Consider the following 22,823-nt stretch of genomic DNA (forward strand, 5'->3'; position numbering starts at 1 on the left):
TTTCGTTTTATAGGTTACTGCTTCGCCTAACCATATTCGATAAAAGTGGTAATTTGAGAATAACAATATTACATGACTTCACAACCACTTTTAGTTTGCTTATCTACTGAAATAAAGTTACTACTTCAACAGGTTTCAATCTAATACTCTGACTACATAAACTTCTGAATAAATCAGCTCATGTTGTTTTTACATTTGAATATATTTTTTGACGTTCATGCAGCCTAATGGACGCAATTGGGTCATAAAAAAAGTATTCTCATGCTTCGGAAACAAAGATTTTTCATGGATGCTACCTCCACCAACTGGAAATTTTAATCCTGGACATTCTTATATTGTTGGTTATGTGTTGCACATAGATTGGACAGAGGAGTGCATGTGGTTAAACAAGTACATTGCGAGCAAAATAAGAAAGTGATACTGAGATTTTGATTTTTCGATGGGATATGTTAGTTGTAACAAAATAATTTTAAGTGTTTTAATATGCACGCACGCATCGTGTGCATATAAGACTAGTACTATATATTAAAAGGCGTCTATAAGAAAGCATATGTGACACGTGTCGCTCTGCGTATGGGACGTCCACTCCATGTAATCGTCATCTACATTAAAAAAATGTCAAACATGGTTCACATAAGATTTGAACCCCTGACCTTAAGTTTAAACAATAAAGCTTTAACCACTAAGCTATACATGTTTCATGTTATCATTGCAAAAAAAAAGGTAAATGTGAATGTCGTTAATGTAGCAACTTGAGGCATCGTCCGGGCTCAAAAACTAATTAATCGTTAAATCGCGTGCATAATCTCAAATGTAAAGAACAAAAAGGGACGGAGAGTAGGTTTTATATAAGTTAATTTTCACTTTTATTAGTTTTTTTTAAAAAAAAAATTATAGAACTCGATCTTGTGTCCCATTAACACGGACACAAACTAGTACTTTGTTAAAAAAAATGTTTTAGCTGCTTGATTTCTACCTAAAATACAAAACAATTTATAATGAGAAAGTCGAGTTAAAAAGAAGACAATTGAGATTTGAGATTTGAGATGTACGTATTCGTGCGGCGGATTCCGGTGTCACAACCATAGGAAGGAAAAAGGTGAAAATGAGAACGTTCCTACAAACATTTAGCTGGAATTCCTACAAATAGGACCCAAGCATCGACTACTTTGCTTCCTTGAAGTGACCCCACCATTTTACCAATGACCAACCTTCCTTTTGCTTCCCGTTTTGTTTTAGGGCTTTGCTATTTTGGGATTGGGTGATTAACCGTAATGTTACTAATTCTATGTCCATGCGATGTGTAATTTTAGTGGTTTTTGTCATTAAGGAGTTTAAGAAGTTTAGGGTTTTAAAATTAATCCGCAATTCCGCATACCCAATCTTCCATTTATATTTAGGCTCTATTATGTTCGACTTATTCTGACTTATTTCAGACAAAATAAGTTCAGGTAAATTCAAATAATATAGGTTCAACAAAAATAAGTTTTTTTTCATTCATTTTCACATACAAATAAGTTTATTTCAGACAAAATACGTTTATTTCAGATAAAATAAATTCAAATAAGTTAAGCTAATATAAATTCAATCAAAATAAGTCCAATAGTACAGAGCCTTAATGATTTTCCAATTAATTCAAATGTTGATGAAATGAGTTAGGGTAAAGTACGTTGATCACACTACAATTAGCAAGGAAGGAACAACGCGTCTCCTGTGAGACCAGTCACACCATCAACTTGATGGTGTGACGAGCGCGAAACCAATAGCGTACCTCCTCTAAAACTATAAAAAAAAGTAACAAATCTAAACTATAGAAGTAACATACCTAAACTAAAAAAGTACCTCCTCTAAAATTATATATATATAAAAATAACGTGTCTAAACTATAGAAGTAACATACCTAAATTAAAAATGTACCTCCCCTAAAACTATTCCGTATAAAAAATTAACATGTCTAAACTATAGAAGTAACATACCTAAACTAAAAAAGTACCTCATCTAAAATTATATAAAAAAAGTAACATGTCTAAACTATAAAAGTAACATACCTAAACTAAAAAAAATACCTCCTCTAAAATTATTAAAAAAAAAGTAAAATGTCTAAACTATAGAAGTAACATACCTAAACTAAGAAGGTATCTCCCCTAAAACTACTCCGTATAAAAAAAGTAACATGTATAAACTATAGAAGTAACATACCTAAATTAAAAAAAGTACTTCCTCTAAAATTATATAAAACAAAGTAACATGTCTAAACTATAGAAGTAACATACCTAAAATAAAAAGGTATCTCCCCTAAAACTACTCCGTATAAAAAAAAGTAACATGTATAAACTATAGAAGTAACATACCTAAACTAAAAAAAGTACCTCCTCTAAAATTATAAAAAAAAAAAAGTAACATGTTTAAACTATAGCAAGTACGAACTGGTCTCACCATCAGTTGATGGTGAGGACAGTCTCATATAAGAATTTGGGAGGAAGAAAAGAGATTAGTCACGACCGAGATCGTTGATCCCACCGCCTCACCCCTAGTTTGATCATATTACCCCATAATGTATTACTAACTCCCTACTATTTTCATTACTTTAGTACTACTTAGACATTACTCACATGGTGTCAATGGAAATGAATTTGTATATACATTTGTAAGGAAAATCAACATTTATTTCCATGATAATGATATTTCACCCAAAATTATCTCTTTTAGTCGATGTTGACGTAATCATAACCTACATTGAGTAGGGAGTATGACGGAGTAGTTAGAGTGAAGAAACAATCCAACTACGATAATAATGAGGTATACGCTAGTTACGTATAACAAAGTGTGATAGGAACAAAATCCTTGTCACTCATCCAAAACTTGACAAGTACGGCAAGCTATTAACTACTTCTCCCTTTGTCCTATTCCCTAATCCCTACCTCATTGATGTCCAAACAAACTGATAACAAGTTAACAACATGTCAACATGTGATTAGGCCAAAACTATACACACTAACTAAGCAAGACAAAATAGCTACATAACGAAAGTGCCTATGTATACATCTTCATATTCCCGTTCATCTGCCAGCGACTTATATTTCTCACACACGATTTCCACGTAGTAGCATAAAAATAAAATGAGGGTACATGTAACATGTCCGACTCCATTGGAATTTCTCAAATTCAGTACATCACCATCATTTTCAATACTATCTAAGTACCCAAACCAGCGTTCACAGTGAAACAAATACTTCAGTTAACTACAATGTATCAAGCTTTCAGTGCTCCTCTTACATAGAAGACCCAAGGCCGCCCCAATGCTTCCACAACCTGCCCTATCCCCTCCCAAAAAAAAATTAAGTTGCATCTCTTAACACTTCCCCTTCTGGAATTAATGTTCAAGAGTAATTTCAAGCTTCTCAAGGGGAAGGCGCAACACGTAATCGCTTATGTAGAAAGAGAGAAGAATTCTTCAATCTGGGTTTCACTAACCACTACGCCAAGCCGCTCATTTCTCACATCATTTACCAAATCAGCTTTTATAGTAGCTACAGCATCATCACTGTGAATTTCCATGTACTCATTCAGGTTATGTACTGCTCCATCTACAGGAAAAGAATAAAATAAGAAACCAGTCACAAAGGCCCGATTATTACAAGCAAAGGAAATGTAGTCATAAACCTTATAACATATTAACAAAAACTAAGAGCTATACTTCAGGAAAAATTACGATTGCTTACTGACCGATATGCCATACCCCCATCCCCCACTCCCTCAGGAAATGCATACAAGAATATTGAAAAGAGACTGTAATCTCATACAAAAGTTAACGAGGTTTAATATGCTGGGCTGTTCTGATGATTAATCATGCAACAGTAGGATCAATTCAAGCCCAGTACAGGCAAGATAGAATCCCTAAGAGGCCTAGGTTGATTGTAGAATGTACTCTCTCGGTGATATATAAAGTACTCTGTAATGGTTGAGGAAAGGTCCAAGATCATCCCAAATCCTATTTAAGCATAGCCACCAGAATAGTAGCATTCTTACAGGAAACACTTTGAAAATGGAAGTTTCAAGAACATATGGCTAATATTAGAAGTTTGTTTGATGTAATATTTTGTACCTTCAGCAATTATTGGATCATAAGGAGGCGGTTGGGCATTCCAATTCCCCTCAGAATCCTTCATGTGTCTTCTATCAGAAGCAAAACAGCGGAGAAACATGGGAGCATGTACAATTCGATAAAATCTGGAGGAAAAAAAAACTAACTGCTTCAGAACATTCATTATATTGGCCATGTTTGGTGCATAATTGCATATAATTGAATATCTCCAGTGATTACAAAAAGGAAATCGAAGAAGTATGACTTCGAGTTTTCAAGTGGAAATAGGCACACCTTCGAAACTCAGAAAAGAGCGGAAATGATGGACGAAAAGTTTCTGCGACATATGATGCTAGAGGAGAAGGAAATGGAAGAGTGGAATCCAGGTCCCACACTTGTGGAGACTTTTCATTTTCTTTTTTCTGCAGTATGAGATTTTTATATTAATTTAAAAATTAATCCTTAGTGTAGAGAGGTGAATAAGCACAATGTATATATAAAAAAAATCTCATGCAGTAAAGTCATTTATGATTCAAGACAGTTAATGTGCTACAATATCACCTGTATGCAGATTACATGGTAGTCCCACAGAATTACCCCATCAGCCCTATGGCTGGCCTTCTGATGCCAAAGTGGAATCTACAGCGAACATCCAAATCAACACCTATCATTATAAACACTTCAAATCTCTCTTCATCTTCAGTAAGGAAGAACTAGAGATAAAATGTTGAGAATAATTCAGCATGCACGGGCTCAAACGCAAGCGTCGAGAGAGGTAAAAAAATTTCCCATATTCAGCCAATAGTCCATAACTCCATACTCATTCATTTTGTAAAGTATCTGACATGGACATTTATGCTGAGTCTGAACATAAGATCTCAGCTAAAGTCTCATATAAATGATGATCTCAAGTCCAGCAGCAAATAGATAACTTATTACGACTATTCAATGATAAATGTACTTAACAGCATCTCCATTATCCACTGCAGAAACTATATTTCCAACCAGAACGAGGAGATTATGTAATACATAATGATCAGAGATGTTTAAGTAAATTGAAGAGAGAAATGGATTAAGCAGAAAAGTTGGACATACCTGCTTCTTATCATTAGAAATAAAAACAACAAAAAGATTAGAAGCCTCTGTATCTGCAGCCCCAGCTGAACATAGTTTTTTGCAAAGCTTGTACACATTCTCCTCGCTGCCATAGAAAAAACAGAGAGAAGCTGCTAAGCTGATTATTCCAAGAAGTTCCATGCCAATCAACATTTGAGATCAATAATTCAACGCAATGCCATAAAGTTTCTAAACATGTTGTATCGGGAACAAAAGTTGACAAGAAAGTTTCGATATGCCTGTAAAGTCAGGCATTTAGGATCACTAGGATAGGTAGAGAAGATATTTGAGAACTGATAAAATGAAAGGATATCCCATTCAACAGGCAGTCAAAGCAATGGACAAAGAACATGCGTGCAAAACTAGTTCAAGCTTCCAGGCAGTATTAAACATATTTAGCAAATGAACCAGCATATTTTTTTACCAGGAAACCAAGCATAAGAGCCACTATCACGATATCTTTTGTTGATGACATTTATAGTCAAAGAGAAAAACATATTCGATAAATCAAACATCATATTTTATACAGAGTACCCTCCGTTACCGAATTTTTGCAACACTTCCTCTTTTGGTATGAGACCACTAATTCTTTATTGTTTCTCTCTCTTACAGTTTTACTTACCCCACTTACATCAATTCTTTATTATTTATCTCACACACAAACAATTAAAATATCCCCATTAACCCCACTTGCACAATAGTTTATTCATTTCTATGTACTAACCCCAAACATTCCTAAAACTATGGGCAAACATAAGTGTTACAATTATTCAGAAACAGAAGGAGTAGTTAATATCCATCAAAAAAAATTTACTTCGTACATATATTAATCAACCCTGACAAGGCATTAATCCAAAATGGATAGAGTTGGCTGTATGAAGCAAGATTTTTATCTCTTGTGGTCGTCCACAAGATCATATTCCTTTTTTCACTTCTATGAAGTGCTATATGCTCTTGAAAACCCGTTCTCTTCACATGATTTTTAACACACTCCGTCAAAGTCATCTTTGGCCTCTCTCGCCACTTTTCTTACACTGCGTCTTCTTGTCAATTTCTCACATGCCAAACAAACGTATCCAATTCTTCCTTATTTTATCATCGATATCCGAAATTCCAACATTCCTCCGAATGGCTTATAAACACTCCCAAAACTTATATAGTAAAAGAGATATTAGTGTAGTGCTACGGTACACGCATTATGAAATAAGGATGATTGTTCTAGCTATGAGGCTGAAAATGTTCCACAATATTTCAAATAGCTAACCCACCAACTTTTTTGCAACTGAATGGCTTAAAGTCTTGAACACAGAACACTCAGTCTCACATGGCAATGTTTCCTATATATGAAGATTTAACAGAAAGCCAATTATCAACAACATTTGTAGTATTAATTTGACAAAACATATATCCCCAAGATTTCTAGTTGGGTATAGGTGCTAGATGATTTTCAGTAATGCAACAGCAACAACAACAACAACAAGAACAACAACACCAACAACGACAACAAGAACAATAACAACAAAGCCTAAGTCCCAAAATGATTTGGGGTCGGCTAACATGAATCGACATAGGAGATCGTCATTGTGACCAATCAAACAAGAATTAGCGGGAAGTTAAAAGAATTAACAAAGAAGAGGAGAAAGTGAAATTAATGAAAGTAAAACAAGAAAAAAATATTAAAGAAAAATTAACATAAAGGGATAAGAAAAATAAAAACGAAAAAAATAAGGACAGATAAATAAAATAAGTACATTTGAAAATATCATATAAAAGGGAGCCAAGAAGAGACGGGGAGGAAAAAAAGTTTTTGTGGGGGAAACTAATGAAAAGGTTAGAGAAAGCTTTAAAAAAAAAACATCCTCAGTGAAAGTATGAATAGAGTCAATAGACCCCACCAGGGAAATATTACTCCCTCTGTTTCGAAAAATTAGGATTAATCTTGGAGGTAGGATGATGACTTCACTTCTTTTTAAATATAATGATTACAATAAAAAAAAATGATACTGTAATAACACAATATATCAATGAAATATTCGGCAAAACCATGAACACTTGATATTTTACTAAACATGGATTGATGAACATATCTTGCTAATATTGAAGATAAAGGTCTTGACCACATAAATGCCCTACCTCAACTTGACCAACCTTTTTGAAAAGTTTTAGATCTTTGAGGAAGGATAGTACGAAGTATGAGGCTACGAACTTCCCACAAAGAGTTATCTGGTAAATATTTCCCCTCCAAAATAACAAGCTATATTTGGAACTTTTGTGATCAATATCGTTAATCTTAGAAAAATTATTAGAACGACTCTAATATGATATTTACACATCATGACTCAAATTCAAGTTTTGAGAATGGAATAGTAAAAAAAATGAGCTTTACCCATCAATATTACAAGTTACCAATTATTTAGAGGCATAGTAGTACGTCAAGAAGAGAATGGAAGTTATATGTGTATACTAGGAAATTAAATAACTTGAAATGAGACATTTACTTCATTTATATAGAACCTTGTTAATTAATTTTTGACCAAGGCTTTATCAGCCTACCAACATGTAGCAACAACTAGGTCTCAGATAGGATAATATTCAAAGACTAGGAATTTGGACACTGAAAATGCCACTGTATAATGCCTCAAGAGCATGTCTCATTAAGAATAGGTTAAAAAGAAGGAAAGGGGCATATATCGGATTCTATACCGCTACAGAGAAAATTCTGTTCCATAGAATAGCCTGTAATATCATTTAGCCTTGCCAATCCAAACACTTTACCAAGAAACAAAAGGCCAAAATAAAAAGCAGCACTGCTTAAAATAACCTAAATTATTGACCAAAAACAATTGATAAACAAACTTTCAACAATTAAACTTAAAATAAAAGGCATCTCACTTGATAATGGAGATCCCATCTATCATTTCCCCTTTCTTTTTCCTTCATTTTACAGGATAGATATGGGTTGTTCTAAAAAAAAATAAAAATTCTCAAGTGAACTGTGAACTGTGGGCTATTATATAGTTTGATGGTTGAAAACCTGAGTAACTTGTATGCACTGTACAGTTCAGGTTATTAGTGATTTTTTGTCAATTCCTCATTATTTATAAATAGATTTTTCTAACTCGATGCATGACTGAACCTAGATCCAGCAATAGTTGATATCCATGAACAACTTGACCCACATGTTTAACACTATTTGCATGAAATTTCACATACTTTGTAAAGGGGTATTATTTCCCTTTAAGGTTATATTCCCTATGCAATTTGATTAGTCTTTTTAATGTACTTAATGAGCTAAACTATGTTCTTAATATTTTTTAACAATTGACTTTCCGTTATTCCTTCAGAAAAATCAGGTAACTTAGAGATTACATACAACTTGCAAACAAACTCGAACTTTCTCAAACTTGCCCGATCTTACATTAACACAGAAATAACTCAAATTGGTACTCCCTCTGTATTTTTTTAGGATCACAAATACTACTTCCGTCTATAGTTTTTTAGGAGTCACAATTTCATTTTTTGCAACTTTTATTCCACTACCCAATTGTTTATTATTTTTTACTTTTTAAATCATAAATAGTTCAATTTTTGGTAACTTTTACACTTCACTTTTTTGTATATTTCTTTATTGTCACTTGCATCGTTATCGTATCAAAATCAACTACGTTTCCTTAATACTTGTGACTACTCCTACAAACAATACGGGGAGTAACTCAAAAGCCTCGAAAAACCTCGACTATGGTCAAGGTCGGGTAAAACTAAATGAACGAACATAAACAGTCCACAACTCAGCCTCCCTCGCTTCTATCAGTATCAGCAAGCTTACATCCCTAACTTCTGCCCAAAATTGGTCAAATCAAAGGAAAAATTTACGCATAGAATATTAGAATCCCATAATGCCTTCAACAATGATACGTGACACAATCAATTGCAATAATCAACGCAAAAAGTAAAGAAAAAAAAAACTATAAGAACTTCAAATACATCGAATTGGCCTGAAGCAGCTCATAAACCTAAAAGATCATTTAAAAATTATACTAATTGAGAAAAAATAAAAGTAAAATTTATGCAATCAACATCAAATTAGCAAATTTTGAATAAAATTAAGAGGCAATCGGATAATTTACAGAAATTGAGAGAGAGGGGGTGAATTACCAGTAAAGGGGGGTGTGATCATACTGGGGTGTAACGGGTGTTTGTGCCTCCGGCAAATCCATTGCTTTGTCTTTGTCGCCCTCGCTTCACAACGATGAAGGGAATGAATTACAGGTGTGCTTTTGAATGCCGCAACCATTTACCCAAACGCAACGTTTAATATACGATTGACTAATTGACCATCTCTATTCTCCAGTCAGTACTACAAGTCTACAATAAGTCATTGCATTTGATGAAAAGCTCACCTTATGACAAAGTCAAGTCTCGTAAAAGTATAAGTGTAAGTCTAGTCTAGTATAGTCTAGTCTAGTCTAGTAAAAGTGAAAGTTAAATCTTGCCAAGGTTTTGGTTCAATATAGTCATTCTTTTTAACTAGCAAAAAAAAAAAAAAAGTTAATTCTATCAATAAAGAAAACGGGGTTGCAAACTTGCAACATGTCCAAATCTTATGACCACTATGTCCATATCCGAAAGTTACGTTTATGGTGCGAAAGTAGCATAATTTTCTCTTATTCGAACATAACTGGACTTTACTTGAACTAGTATAACTTATTACTCCGGACTACTTATTTTTAGTTGCAAATTTAACTTGTGTAACCCTTATTGCTCTGAACTTATTTATATCTTGAAATAAGTGGAAATAAGTGAGAAAAACGCATCTTTTCTTTAGTGACCTCCGTTAGAGTAATCATTTTGAACATATGAGTTTGGAAATTTGTTTCATTCCAGACGATCATTAAAATATCGAGGTTTAAATTGCTATTATAATGATCTACGAGACATTTTTAGGGATTAAAATCTAGGTCATAAAATTTTAAAACTTTTCAATTTTAACAAATTTTATGGTGGTTTTAATCGTAGGATCCTAATATAATTATCAATTAATTATGAAATTCAAATCAAATTCTAAATTATTTGAAATTCAACAAATTAAATACAATTACAAAGTAGGTTGTATAATTAACAAGATTAGGCTTTAAAATTGTTAAACATATACAGTACGTCAATCATAGATTCAAGATTTACATACAAGATTCGCAAATATTTAATTTAACATCATAAAAATTACAAATTTTGCATTCGAAAAACTAAAACCTCCGAAAAGTCATAGTTAGGCTTCGAATTTGGGAATTCTGGATTCGGCGTCAAATCTTTGATTTTTGTCAAAATTTTAAAACATCGTTTACATGCGAAATCACTATAAAAACATAAGATTCCGGCCATTATTGACAAAACTGCCGAAAAATCCTGCGAACATATAATCAAATAATCGTACGAATTTGCAATTAATTACATACACGAAATTAATCACCCCTTTAACTCATTGCAAATTTATAAAATTTAATCCATGTTAACTATAATTGATTATGGAATTAATTAGAGGCTCGTGATGCCACTGTAGGGTTATGAATAATATAAACAATATAATTCATGCGGAAATACCATAATCCAAATTAATTGCCACATAGTCAATTAGCATAATTAGTATACATACAATGTGATGCGTGTCTTCCCTAGCTACTCCCGAACCGAACAAGAACAAGTATAGGACTCCAAATGTCGCCCCTTCGTAGATAGTCCACAGCACGTTCGGATCCGCCTTAGATTCAACCAACTAAAATATTCTCTAAGGTTTTATGTGCACTCGGAAAACTCACAATAATGTTAAGCAAATATTAAATTCTCTCTTGAACTTAATAAGTAAGAATAGTATATTTAATTGCATTATAAATTGTGATTATGAACCACATATTTATAGGGTGGAAATAGAGGAGTTTGAATTCTACTGGGAATCGATTAACTAAATCCATTAGGATTCTAGTTAATTAATAACATTAGAATTCTAGGGATAATCAAATACTAAATATTTCAGATTTACCTAAAACATCTAATTTCGGTAGAATTAGGAAAACACAATTACTTGACTCGTAAGCAATCCTAGCCGGCCAAGGCTTTGAACGTGTGGCCATGAGCCCACGTTGCTTGGTTGTGCAGCACGCAGCCCGCAGCCCACGAATGGGCGATGCTGCCTTGCTCGGCCCATGCGCGCTAGGCGTTTGCAGCAAGCAGCACGCGGCCCACTCATTGGGCGTTGCTGCCTTTTGATCGGCCCTTGCCTTGCTGCTCCGCGCGTGCTTTCTTCGCGTTGGGCCTGGAGCTTGCGCTGGGCCTTGCGTCTCGCAAGCTCGTTCGTCGAGCGTTCGCACGTCGCGCTTCCGATTCGTTTTCCGATTGCGGAATTCATTTGCGATTCGAACAAATATTTACGTTTCCGTTAATATTTCCGATTCCGACAATATTTTTTATTACGGTAATATTTCCGTTTCCGGCAATATTTCCGATAATATTTTCCTGTACGAACTATGTTTCCGTTTCCGGCAACATCTACGACTTGGATGATATTTATATTTCCGTCATGATCCATATTTCCGTTTCCGGCAATATCATCATTTCCAGAGCATTCTATATTTTGCCTTTGACGATTTCAGCTCCCACTGGAACCGAGATCTGTCGTTTCCGAATGTTCATAAATGGAGTATTTAATGAATAATATATTCACTTAAATGCTTGATCCGTTCACGTACTGTTTATGTGACCCTATGGGTTCAGTCAAGAGTAAGCTGTGGAATAATATTATTAATTTCACTTGAACTGAAGCGGCCTCTAGCTAGGCATTCAGCTCACTTGATCTCACTGAATTTATTAACTTGTTTAATTAATTAATACTGAACCGCATTTATTAGACTTAGCATTGAATGCATATTTGGACCAAGGGCATTATTTCCTTCACACCACTCCCGTTCTGTCAAGTGATATGAATTAACCCACCTTGTCCCCTATAGCGTTTGCTTCATTGTTACGAGCCAAAAAAAGAAGGTCATAGATCCTCACCCAAAAGGGCGCATGGTGCAAGAGAATTTTAGAAGGTTTGCACTCACCGTTAACGTGGATCAGTGCAAGGGTATGTCTAAGAAAATGCCAAGGTTGTCCCTCCATTACATACTCCTTGACTCCTTGTCCTTCCAGTGATGAAATTGGAAGAAAAACATGTTCTTTTCGATACAGTTAGCCTCCATTACGTGCTTTGGGTTCCATACGCGTTTCATGTTTGCGATTAGGGCATTGGAATTGATGTTTCTTTCAGTCTAGATCCTTCCAACAATCCCAAGTGCAACCCTCGTCTCCTCTTCATCTTCTCCGTCAACAACCAATTCAATATCCGATTTTCCCTCTTCCTCTCCATATTTTTGTTGGGGGAGGAATAAGGTGTATACTTGTTCTCCATGGTTGATGATGCAGCGTAATAACCCGAAAGAAATCGAGAAAGAACCTTCGAGTTTGAAGGAAGAAGCTAGCAATAAGCTAGGTCGACCCTCCCAAGAGTCGGAGAAACCCTAGAGGAGAAATGTTGTATTAAGTTTTAAGTAGGTGTTGGTGCAATAAGTTTAATATTTGGTTAAATTAAGTTTATGACTAACAAATCGTCTAAATTATGGGTATTCAGTGCATTTCTGAAAAATAGGGGTAGTTTACATACTTTAAAAACTTGAAGGTAATTTGGTGCATTTCACGAAAGCTCGAGAACATCTATACCTAGTATTTAAAAACCCAAACCATAGTTACATCACTGACATGTGTCATCTTCTCCATTATCTTCCTTTTTTTCCACTTTTTTATTTTTCCTTTTTTTTTGTTTGTCTCATTTAAATGTTAATTCAATACTTCCCAAAACATAAACAACTCAAAAGATACTCATAATAAAAATTTAGGTATAATCACTAATCAATAGACTAACATAAATTTTGATTAATCAATGTTTTATGCCAATAAAAATAATATTTTATATTAGTAATGATACGTTATTACTTAATAGTCTTTTTAAATTCTTAACTTACAAAAATAATAAGAGTACAAGAAAACTAAACATCTTTTCCCAATTAACCATCAACCCCTCGTCTTCCAAGCCCCTTATAAATAAATTTGACTACCAACCATTATTCGTTATATCATTCACACAAGAAACTATATTACCCTGTAACAATTCATCGTACAATTTTCAAAGGTAATATATTTTTACTTTATGTATGTTCATCTTTTCTATGGTATAATCTCAAATTTTCTCATTTGTTATGATTATGTTCATTGCTAAATATTTTTCTTTGCTATTTTAGAGAAATTATATTGTACGTTGCATTATCCTTCAAAATTATACCATTGTCGTTGATTGTTTCCCCAAAATTTTGTTTGAAGTAATTTTATAATAATTGTAGCTTAATGTAAAGAAAGATTAATAGACATAAAATGGTTCTATTTACGCTAATCAAATATTTGTCGTAGCATAAACAAAAATTATTTTGTGATACCTCATCTAAAGTTTGTATTACGAACTGTTTAAGTTTTTCAACCAATTCATATGATAGCTCTCGTGCGTTGCACAGGCAAAATTGCTAGTTCCATAAAAAAATCGCTTTAAATAAAGTATGGATTTAAGACTTTAACCTATGTTAATTTCTTTTAGGGGGTACGGTTGAGCTTTGGATCGAGTCAATTTTATGGGTATTTCCCCAAGGCACGACTCACAGCCACGACACATTGTTTCATAATGGGCTCAAAGCCTCAAACCAATTTACGATCTCAACTTAACAAATGGTGAAATGGAAGGAGAACCAGGTGAAGAAGAACACCTACTCCTATTCCCAGCAACACCCGCCGCCGCCGAAATCCGCCGGAAAATATGCTCTGGCGGATGCGACCGTCCGGTGAAGGTGTGTTTGTGCGAGAAAATACCGCGGGAACCAATTCCAACCACCACCCAAATAGTAATCTTACAACATCCTCACGAGCAACGCCAAAAGCTAGCAACAGTTCCAGTCCTCAAAAAATGCCTCGAAAATTGCGAAATCATTGTTGGTCGGAGACTTCGCAGAGGTCATTCTCCGATCCTCGATTCACTCTACCAGGAATCTAAAGATTCAGCAGATTCCACCCCAGTTTGTCGCGCTGTTTTTCTGTTTCCAGGTATTCTTCATTTGTTATGGCTAAGTTTCTGCTTAATTCAGTGTAATCCTATTCCGTTCGTTTTCTATTGCAAGATTTGGGTTAAATTACGCTATTCATACACTACCATTTTGACAATCTGTTGTATCTTGTTAAATCCGTCTATATAATAGAAGTATACTACTTCAATGATCAAAATTGTGCATTCGTGAAACTTCAAATGTCGCAATAGATAAACAACAGAGGAAGTACTTAATTTGTGCTTATTAATTTTTGAGCTGAATTTGCTGAGGAAGGTGTGGCAGGGAATTTGAGAATGTTTGTTGAATTTGGTGAGTGTATGCTTAATTCTTCAATTTTTTTATTACTTTGATGAATATCTGTTTATACTGTACTTCTGTTTATGTTAGTGTTCAACGACTCGAGTACATCTTGTAGGATTTAAAATACGAGTCGTTTTGGTAATTTTCACACGCATTATTAAGTTGGTTTAAGTTAAGTTGCATTTGTATCATAAAATGATACAGTGTTGTGAAATGATGCATAACTTCCATTGGTATTATAGAACACTTATATTTTGGATGAATTGGAAGTGCCTAAAGCAATATGATCTGTATTTTTAAGAGGAACTAGGCCAGTAGGGAGTATTATTGTTTGAAACTATCTAAACTTCCCTCCAGCTATATCACACTAAACTTCCCCCATGTTTATTTTTCAATGTAGGCACAGAATTGATGCCTTCAATAGAAATAAATGAGTGGAGATCATCATCGAAAAGAGCGTGCATAGATGGGTCTGTTCTGATTGTATTTGACGGTACTTGGAAACATGCTAAGGAAATGATGTTTGCAAGTCTTCCATTTATATCGAAGTTTGCAACTCGTGTATGTTTTGGTTGTGAGTATGAGGTTGATGGTGGGAGCATATATGATTCAGATCTCATTCTGAAGAAGGAGCCTTTTAAAGGGTGCATGAGTACCATGGAAGCTGTTGCTCGAGCTTTGGGAGTTCTTGAGACATCTGGGGTAGAAATTGAAGCAAAGCTGGTTGAGGTTTTGAAATCAATGGTTAGTCTACAGGCCTGCTACTTAAAGCCTATGAAACCGAGGAAAAAGTTGTTAGGGAAGGGTATGGTGCAGAAGACCAATATAGAAGCAGCAGGTTAGTAGATATTGATTACAAAATTCTTAGTTCTATGTCATCAACTTCTTTGGCACAAGATTAACACTATGTTTGGATAACTATTCTGGAAGGGGAGGGAAAAGAGGGAAGAGAAAGGGAAGGGAAGAGATGAGGAAGAATGAGCTTCGGTTTTCCTTCCAAATCTTTCTAACAATGGAGGGATTTGATTTATTAAAAGGGGAAGGAAAATGGATCCCTCAAATTCCCTTCCCCTGTGTCTTAACCAAATCCAAATAAGAGAAAATGCGTCCCTCACTCTCCCTTCCCTCCCTTTCTCTCCAAATCCTCCTATCCAGTCACCAAAACACAATGTTAGTGGGAGAGTTGGAACTTGTGACTCAGGCTTCAGCTCAAATTGACCTTGAAAATTTTGACCTCAAGCTTGAGTTGGTGTGAGCCAGGCGCTACCTCAAGCCAAAGTCTTGACATGTTATCACCCCTAGGACCATCCTGCATACTGATTACGTATATGTAGTGTATTCGTGGATGTCGTTTGATGTTACTGGTCTCTCCTTGTTAGTTTTTTGTGTTATAACGGATGCAAAGAAAGAATAATTAACGTAATAAAGAACGCAGAGAATTTAACGTGGTTCACTAACAATGTGTTAGCTACGTCCACAGACCTAGAGAGTTTATATAGTACTCTCTGGACAGATGCGGAAAAAGCCCAGAAATTAGGCCCAAAATAGATAACCCTAGTCCAGAATAACAGATGACCGATTCAAGGCATTATCTAACATTTTGTTTGACAACTTTTCCAGTCTACGACTGCCTTTTGTTCAAGTAACAAAATCAAAAGAGTTGAATGATACGGAGTAGCAACATTCTTTTTTCTTTTTCTCCTTTTTCATTTTGATTGTCTGTTTTCAAACTTATGTTTACAGATTGAAGCATGAGGACCGAGGAGAGGTTAGATAACATGGTTCTTGAATGCTAGTGGCAAAACCTTGTAGACTCTTTCGTTGCTAGAAAATCAGAATTGTGTTTCATTTACTTGAAAGATGACTTCGAAAGTGATTGTTGCTGCAATTCAGGAAAGCGATACTGTTACTCATGATGGTTTTGATAGAGAAGTCACAGGATTTTAACAAGTCGCTGAGCGTGGATTTCACTAACCCATGAGGAATACCAGTGGCAGAGCGTGGTTTTCAACAATATAAAGAAGCTAGAAATTTAGAAACTTGATTGATTGTTTTAGCACACATTTCAAGTGAGTATTGTGATTTCACAATAAGTGTTCCAAAATCATTTGTTAGAATTTATGATACAATTACCGTAGCACCTTTTATTTTACGGTAAATCCAAAATTTTGGCAATTCAATAGGTACTTCATACTTGTACGCAGTTCACTCGAGCGAATGATAGTGAAGGGAATAGAAAGTAGCTCAACTTTGTGTTCTGTTCTACTGCTTTTGGAGATTAGGAAGTTATAAATGTATTTGCTAAAAGAAATTGATGGAAAAGTTGGAGATGTGTTTCTATAATAACATAACTCGATCTAGAAAGTGAAGTAGCTAAAATTTCGAGTTTTACATCTTGTACCTACACCTTGTTCCTTGACCCTTGCAATCTGTCACAATTGTACTAAAGTATCAAATTGCGCCATTTGTTTTGTTTTTCTTCCTCTTCCATATTTTCCATCTAAATAAACACAATATTCAGGACAACCAAATAAACCCCTGTTTTAAATATAGTACAGGTGAAAATAAAGTTATTCTCATAATCTCACCTCAAGAGTCAAAGATTACCAAATATGCCCCCGTTTAAATCATCTCTAGACATACCAAAAGTCTGCCTATAAATCTGAAGTACATATAAATGTGTAATGCAATGAGAGATTGGTCAGTATCTAGTATCTACCATCTCACCAGATTGATCTATCATACAATATTCCAAAAATGAGCAATAACTTGTCGCTCATCCAAAACCATAATTTAGAGAACAGAAATAAATCACAAATAGACCATAATTAGTAAAATACAAGCTGCAGCAGCGGCACTCCAAATTTTGAATACTACTTCCGCTTCAAAACTGATACCCTACCTTGACGGGTTCCCCTTCCCTGAGTACTAGAGATTGATCAACTCCATAACAATTGATCAGACACTTATGATGTTGGGAACATCGACCAAGCCAAGCAGTTTAAGGAGCTCGTCATCAGTAATTCAGCAGCTGGTTGACCTCCAGTCAACTGAACAAAAAGATGTGAAAGCTGCTCTTAAATCAAAACTGCCTCACCAGAGGCTTCTACAAACAGGACAGAGGCAAGTCATTCATCTAAATTGTTGAGCTCAGCCTCCATCTTCACTGTCTGAAAGTAGGAAATCTTGTATTTTTTCCCTGCAAACAAGTCATTAAGATGTTTAACATTTACTTTCAACAATATACAAGGAAACACAGCTAAGTGTGTTTCTCCCTTGGGCACCATATTCAAACAAGAGGAAGTATTGAATTGTTCACCTCCTCCTCTTCCTGCTCTCCACAATCCCCCCCCCCCCCCCCCCCCCAAAAAAAAATAAAAAAAATAAACAGTGTCCTTCGGAAGTGGGAAGGGGAAAAAAAATAGTGACCTCCCACAGTCACAGCTGTCTAATTAATTCAACTAATGAAGGGTACAGAAGCCTGCATCTTCATAGACCTGACGCCAACGCCTAGATACGACTCATGTGCTCTACCCATCCATTTGGATATCAAACGGACCTCAATGAGTGACTCTAATGTGAAGTTATCAATATTATAGTTAATTAGTTGTACTAGATCATCAATAAGTATCTTTCAATCATTTATAAGTTCTAACTGCACTCATCAAAATCAAACAGAGAGGAATTTTCAATTGTATTCACTCAGACTGGCCTGTTCTCCATTTCCTTCTTGGTTGCATAGGAACTCATCCAATCCATTCCTATGGGAAACAAAAGACTTTCAAGAATAAAAAAATCCCATCAAGAAACCAAATTACAAGATTAATTAATCCACATAGACCAGTAATCACACTTCCTACCCCAATAAAGCCCACAGTGACTCATATATTTACTACTAGTTCTATGGACTGCTGGACTGCAATATTTAATAAAATGCAATTAAATTGTTACTTGCCTCAACAATCTTTGGTTAATGAAGCTGTTGCAGATTGCGGCTCTGGACATTATTGGTTGGGGTAAGAGTCCATAGAACTGGTCCATAGACAATGAATCATCAGGAAGAATTTGGAATCTGCAACTCGAGCAGCAAGCCGCTCCAAAGGACTCGGCACTCTGCTGCTCATCAGAAAAACTGCCTAAACTTGAGGAGTCAGACGCGTGGAGTGGGCTGTTGCACAGAGAACAGAATGATTCTGGTGGAGTATGCTCATCTGACTTGATATTAAACCTCTTTTGACGCCTTTGGGATGCAAGACGTGCCTTAGGGTCATCAACATCTGGTAGTCTATTAAAACTGAATGGTGTAAGCTTTCCGGCAGTCCTAACAATCGTGCATTCCCGAGAAGGATTTTCTTCCTGTATGGGCACAACATTGTAAGATACTGATAGGATTCATATTGGTTGCACAAGGAAAACCAGATATCTAATTTCTCTGTTACCTGCAAAAGTGAGACAAATGATGAAACCAATGCATTGATCCCAGACTGAGGACCATTAACCATCGCTAGTGTCTTCAATCTGCCCTGTCAAAAATGATACAGGAGAGCCATAAGTGTCTTCAACACTATGAAGACATAAAGGTCCCTTTAGCAGAGTTAAACACACTGAAGGATGTAGTTAACAAACCCATCAAGCTCACAAAGCAAGCTGACTTCTCGTGCAAGACAATCACGAAGTGGAAGCAACACAGGCACCGGCCATCTTGCGTCAACATACTGTATATCTGCTGGTAAGGAGTAGCCCTGGCCCTGCACAAAACATAACGATCGTACAAAAGAATAAAACAAAATTCCACTTAAATTGAGCTAAAATCCAATGAAGTTACAGACAAAAAATGGCAAACACCAACCTTTACAGTTGCTGTAAGTACATGACGAGCGATAGTCGATGTGCACGTCCCAAGTACCAACTGGGTGTACCCATTTTCCACAGCAACCTGCACAACAGACATCACATAACTTAGGAAAGCAATTACTCCATGATAAAAATTGCCGCAAATGATAACAAATAGTGTCTAACCTTTTGTAGACATAACATACGCAGATGCATCAAAAAATCTTCTTTACCGGTATTGTCACCTATAGCATCTAACAGCCTTCTCAGCTTCTCTCTACCATCAGCAGGATTCAAGGCATATATGCTTTCAAGAGGAGCAATGTGCAACAATTTCTCCGGCGCAGCAAGATCACTGAGAACATTCTTAATGTGTTGAATTGCTTCATCAGATTCAGCACTTGGAACACAACGAGCTGCACTTTCATCAACAAAAACAACCCCGACCCCAAACACAGGAAGAGATTTATCCCTACTCGCTTCAAAGTTCTTATGAGCTTTATCTTGCATCTCATGGACGAATTGTAAAGCCACCCTGATATATAAGAATTCTTCTTTAGAGCAGGAAATTACACTTGCAAGTTGCAACTACTACTACATTTCAGCTAGGGGTTTAAGCCATCAGTTATACCCATTCAACCAGTGGTTACTTTTCGCATTTAGTATCAACAAACATTATACCTTAACCAGATACAACTTGTTATGATACTCTCCTCAAAACCACCACCAACACATTCTCACAAAAGATACTACTTCCTAATGCTTATCATGTAGAGCGGTAACTACAACCTAGTAACAAACCAGTACCTAGTAGTCTAGTTAACACTTCATTAAGCCAACCATCAACTCGTTCCAGGATGTAACATGCTAAAGCAGTTATAATCCACAATCTTAAATAGACATATTTTATACCTTGTAACTACTAAGGGAGATACCTCCAAAGCATCAAACCATCAATAACATTTAAGTTTAGGCCTACATCAGATGGGCACGAGGCACGACCAGATGTACCTGCCAGCAGTAATACTGCAAGTCTGGGTCCAAGTATACTAATTAGAAACAGGATACCTTTAATTCAATCAATTCCTTGGATAGTACTCCGTATGATATACTCACTCCGTCCCAAAATTATAGTCCTGTATTCAAAATTGAGCGTCCCATAATTATAGTCTTGTTTCTTTATTTGAACATAAAATAGTTTCCATATTACCCTCTTTTATAACCACAAAAAAATATGCATTGAAAACCTACCCATGTAATCATGTACTATATTCTCCTTCCCCATAGTACCATATTCCCCTTCCCCGTATACTTTATTCCTTTTTACATGTATTATATTCTACTTTCTTATACAAATTAATCAATCAATGTACTATAATTCAATTTCTCAACCATTATATTCCACTTTTCTTAAAATTCGTATTTTTAGTTAAACAAGACTATAATTTTGAGACGGAGGGAGTAATTGCATTAGTGAAGAAACAGAATATATTTCAATCCTTTCTCATGATAAATTTCCCTAGAAGAAGGTTACAAAACAATGTGTTCATATAACTTAAGCTCGAATTAGCGACATCGGACTTTAAAACAACATTCCGAATAGCTTAATATCGAATTAGCGACACCGAACATTAAAACAATATAGCTTAAGCTCGAATTAGCGATACTGAACTTTAAACACTAGTAATCCAAAAAACAGCATCCACAATTATGATATACAGTTACTGGACTATCAAATATGAATACGCCAGCAATTCACAGCTAAGTGCACAAACTTCTACTATACAAGCAAAATACTATAAAATGAAATTTCTACATCATATAAAATGGAAAAAGAAATTCAAATTCGTGAAAAAATTACCTAGAACAAGGGCCGGCGGAAAAAGCGACGAGGACTTTTTCAGAAGGAGAAATCATGCCGGTAGAAGTGACGGAAAATCTGAACTTTCCGAATAGAGAACCACGGAAGCAGTCTTTGCAAAATCGGCCGTCATCTCCGCCGCCGAACCGTCCGCCAATGGCGTCGTTGAGTTTGCACTTGATGCATATGTTAGGGTTTGAAGGGAGTTGGCGGCGGTCGCCGCTGATATTGACGGAGCCATTGGGGGTGATTGTGACTGGTGGTCTAGTGGGAGAGAGAGGTTGTTCGTCGTCGTAGTTACTGCAGCCTCCTGACTGGCAGGATGCCTTACCGCAGGACATTGCGTTGCGCTCACTTTGTCTGTCTACGGTGGAACTGAAAAGAGGAGCACTTTGTTGAAACGAGAAATTTCGAGTTAAATTGATACTTTCCCCGTTTTTAAATGAGCGTCACTTTTACACAAATGAAGTTTTATTATAAGCGCACGTAAATTTGACCATTATACCTTTAACTTACCAACAATTACACCATACACCTAATTCTCCTATTCCCTCCGTCTCTTTTTATTTTTTACGTTTTTCTTTTTTTGGTATTTCAAAATGTTCTTTACATTTTCTTTTATATTATCACATAATTTATTATTCTATCAAAATTTGTGTCCAATTATTATTTTAACCAATTAAATTCATTGGGACATTAAATTTTTCACACTTTTCCATTACTCCCTCTGAACCTAAATGTTATTCCCGTTTGTCATTTTACGCGGTTATTAAGGAAAAAGAAACATTATAAGATTAGTTATTATTAATGTAGTTTTATGAGGAATTGTTGCTTTTTGATTCAATTTTCACAAGAAAACAAAATAGTTGAACCAATAGAATTTAAGGAATAAAAATGTCAACTCATTAATCCATCCAAACTTAAACCAACCAATGAGACTACAAGGTTTTTTATTGATAAACCAATAGAATTACAAAGTTAAATTTTCAAGGAAGAGATTAAAAAGGAAATTAAAGGAATGGGAATATTATTTTGGGACACTAAAAAAGGAAACGGGAATAACATTTAGATTCGGAGGGAGTAGGATATTAAATTTTTCTCACTTCCCAATATCAGAATTTTGATAAAAAGTGAAAACATTATAAATAGACGTAATTTATCTTGTTTAAATAAAAAATTTGAGGAATCTCGATGCAAATTAATTAATCGTTAAAACGCGTGAAAAATACCAAACGTAAAAAACAAAATGAGACGGAGGGAGTAATAATTTATGCCAAAAATATAATAAAATAATGAACATTTTTTTATTTTATAAAGGAAAGTCAGATATTGGGAGTTGGGGATTTATGGGGAATATTAATTGCCCCCCATAAAATCCCCCCACCCATCCATTCTCATCCGTATCTCTCTCTCTCTCTCCTTCATTTCTTCAACTTCCTTCTCTCATTTCTTC

The 22,823-nt window shown here is 35.3% G+C and overlaps 3 protein-coding genes across 4 annotated transcripts; 1 reads left to right on the top strand and 2 right to left on the bottom strand.

Annotated features, from left to right (window-relative positions):
- Positions 1 to 3,052: 3,052 nt before the first annotated feature.
- LOC110779187 (protein N-terminal glutamine amidohydrolase) lies at positions 3,053 to 9,515 on the bottom strand. The gene is made up of 6 exons (XM_021983724.2): positions 9,356 to 9,515; positions 5,180 to 5,285; positions 4,646 to 4,723; positions 4,379 to 4,506; positions 4,106 to 4,230; positions 3,053 to 3,587 (listed from the first exon to the last, which is right to left on the bottom strand). The coding sequence occupies exons 1-6, from the start codon at positions 9,415 to 9,417 to the stop codon at positions 3,430 to 3,432; spliced, it is 657 nt and encodes a 218-aa protein (XP_021839416.1). The 5' UTR covers positions 9,418 to 9,515; the 3' UTR covers positions 3,053 to 3,429.
- Positions 9,516 to 13,925: 4,410 nt separating this feature from the next.
- LOC110779177 (tRNA-uridine aminocarboxypropyltransferase A) lies at positions 13,926 to 16,941 on the top strand. Of its 2 annotated transcripts, none has more exons than XM_056840106.1 (3): positions 13,926 to 14,374; positions 15,077 to 15,514; positions 16,570 to 16,941. In XM_056840106.1, exons 1-3 carry the CDS (start codon positions 14,011 to 14,013, stop codon positions 16,590 to 16,592), a joined length of 825 nt encoding a protein of 274 aa, XP_056696084.1. In that variant the 5' UTR covers positions 13,926 to 14,010; the 3' UTR covers positions 16,593 to 16,941. The 2 variants fall into 2 exon arrangements, with proteins under 2 accessions (XP_056696084.1, XP_021839407.1); XM_021983715.2 differs by having other exon boundaries at positions 13,930 to 14,374; positions 16,420 to 16,941.
- A 285-nt stretch (positions 16,942 to 17,226) lies between these two features.
- LOC110779167 (cytoplasmic tRNA 2-thiolation protein 2) lies at positions 17,227 to 21,808 on the bottom strand. The gene is made up of 7 exons (XM_021983704.2): positions 21,371 to 21,808; positions 19,696 to 20,044; positions 19,526 to 19,612; positions 19,303 to 19,424; positions 19,116 to 19,194; positions 18,632 to 19,032; positions 17,227 to 17,875 (listed from the first exon to the last, which is right to left on the bottom strand). The coding sequence occupies exons 1-7, from the start codon at positions 21,709 to 21,711 to the stop codon at positions 17,827 to 17,829; spliced, it is 1,428 nt and encodes a 475-aa protein (XP_021839396.1). The 5' UTR covers positions 21,712 to 21,808; the 3' UTR covers positions 17,227 to 17,826.
- Between the last annotated feature and the right edge of the window lie 1,015 nt (positions 21,809 to 22,823).

This window comes from Spinacia oleracea, chromosome 3 (genome assembly GCF_020520425.1).
Source record: "Spinacia oleracea cultivar Varoflay chromosome 3, BTI_SOV_V1, whole genome shotgun sequence".
NCBI lineage: Eukaryota > Viridiplantae > Streptophyta > Magnoliopsida > Caryophyllales > Amaranthaceae > Spinacia > Spinacia oleracea.

What these genes read in the sequence shown, in the direction of transcription:
- LOC110779187 (XM_021983724.2), bottom strand. Translation starts at nt 9,417, where the DNA reads ATGGATTTGCCGGAGGCACAAACACCCGTTACACCCCAGTATGATCAC. An exon ending in GATCACACCCCCCTTTACTG is followed by an intron (nt 5,286 to 9,355) that starts GTAATTCACCCC and finishes TTTCTATGGCAG; the next exon opens with CGAGGAGAATGTGTACAAGC. An exon ending in CTCTTTTCTGAGTTTCGAAG is followed by an intron (nt 4,231 to 4,378) that starts GTGTGCCTATTT and finishes TTTTTCCTCCAG; the next exon opens with ATTTTATCGAATTGTACATG.
- LOC110779177 (XM_056840106.1), top strand. Translation starts at nt 14,011, where the DNA reads ATGGAAGGAGAACCAGGTGAAGAAGAACACCTACTCCTATTCCCAGCA. An exon ending in CGCTGTTTTTCTGTTTCCAG is followed by an intron (nt 14,375 to 15,076) that starts GTATTCTTCATT and finishes TTTTCAATGTAG; the next exon opens with GCACAGAATTGATGCCTTCA. An exon ending in GACCAATATAGAAGCAGCAG is followed by an intron (nt 15,515 to 16,569) that starts GTTAGTAGATAT and finishes GCTGCAATTCAG; the next exon opens with GAAAGCGATACTGTTACTCA.
- LOC110779167 (XM_021983704.2), bottom strand. Translation starts at nt 21,711, where the DNA reads ATGTCCTGCGGTAAGGCATCCTGCCAGTCAGGAGGCTGCAGTAACTAC. An exon ending in GTATGTTATGTCTACAAAAG is followed by an intron (nt 19,613 to 19,695) that starts GTTAGACACTAT and finishes TCTGTTGTGCAG; the next exon opens with GTTGCTGTGGAAAATGGGTA. An exon ending in CATTTGTCTCACTTTTGCAG is followed by an intron (nt 19,033 to 19,115) that starts GTAACAGAGAAA and finishes GTGCCCATACAG; the next exon opens with GAAGAAAATCCTTCTCGGGA.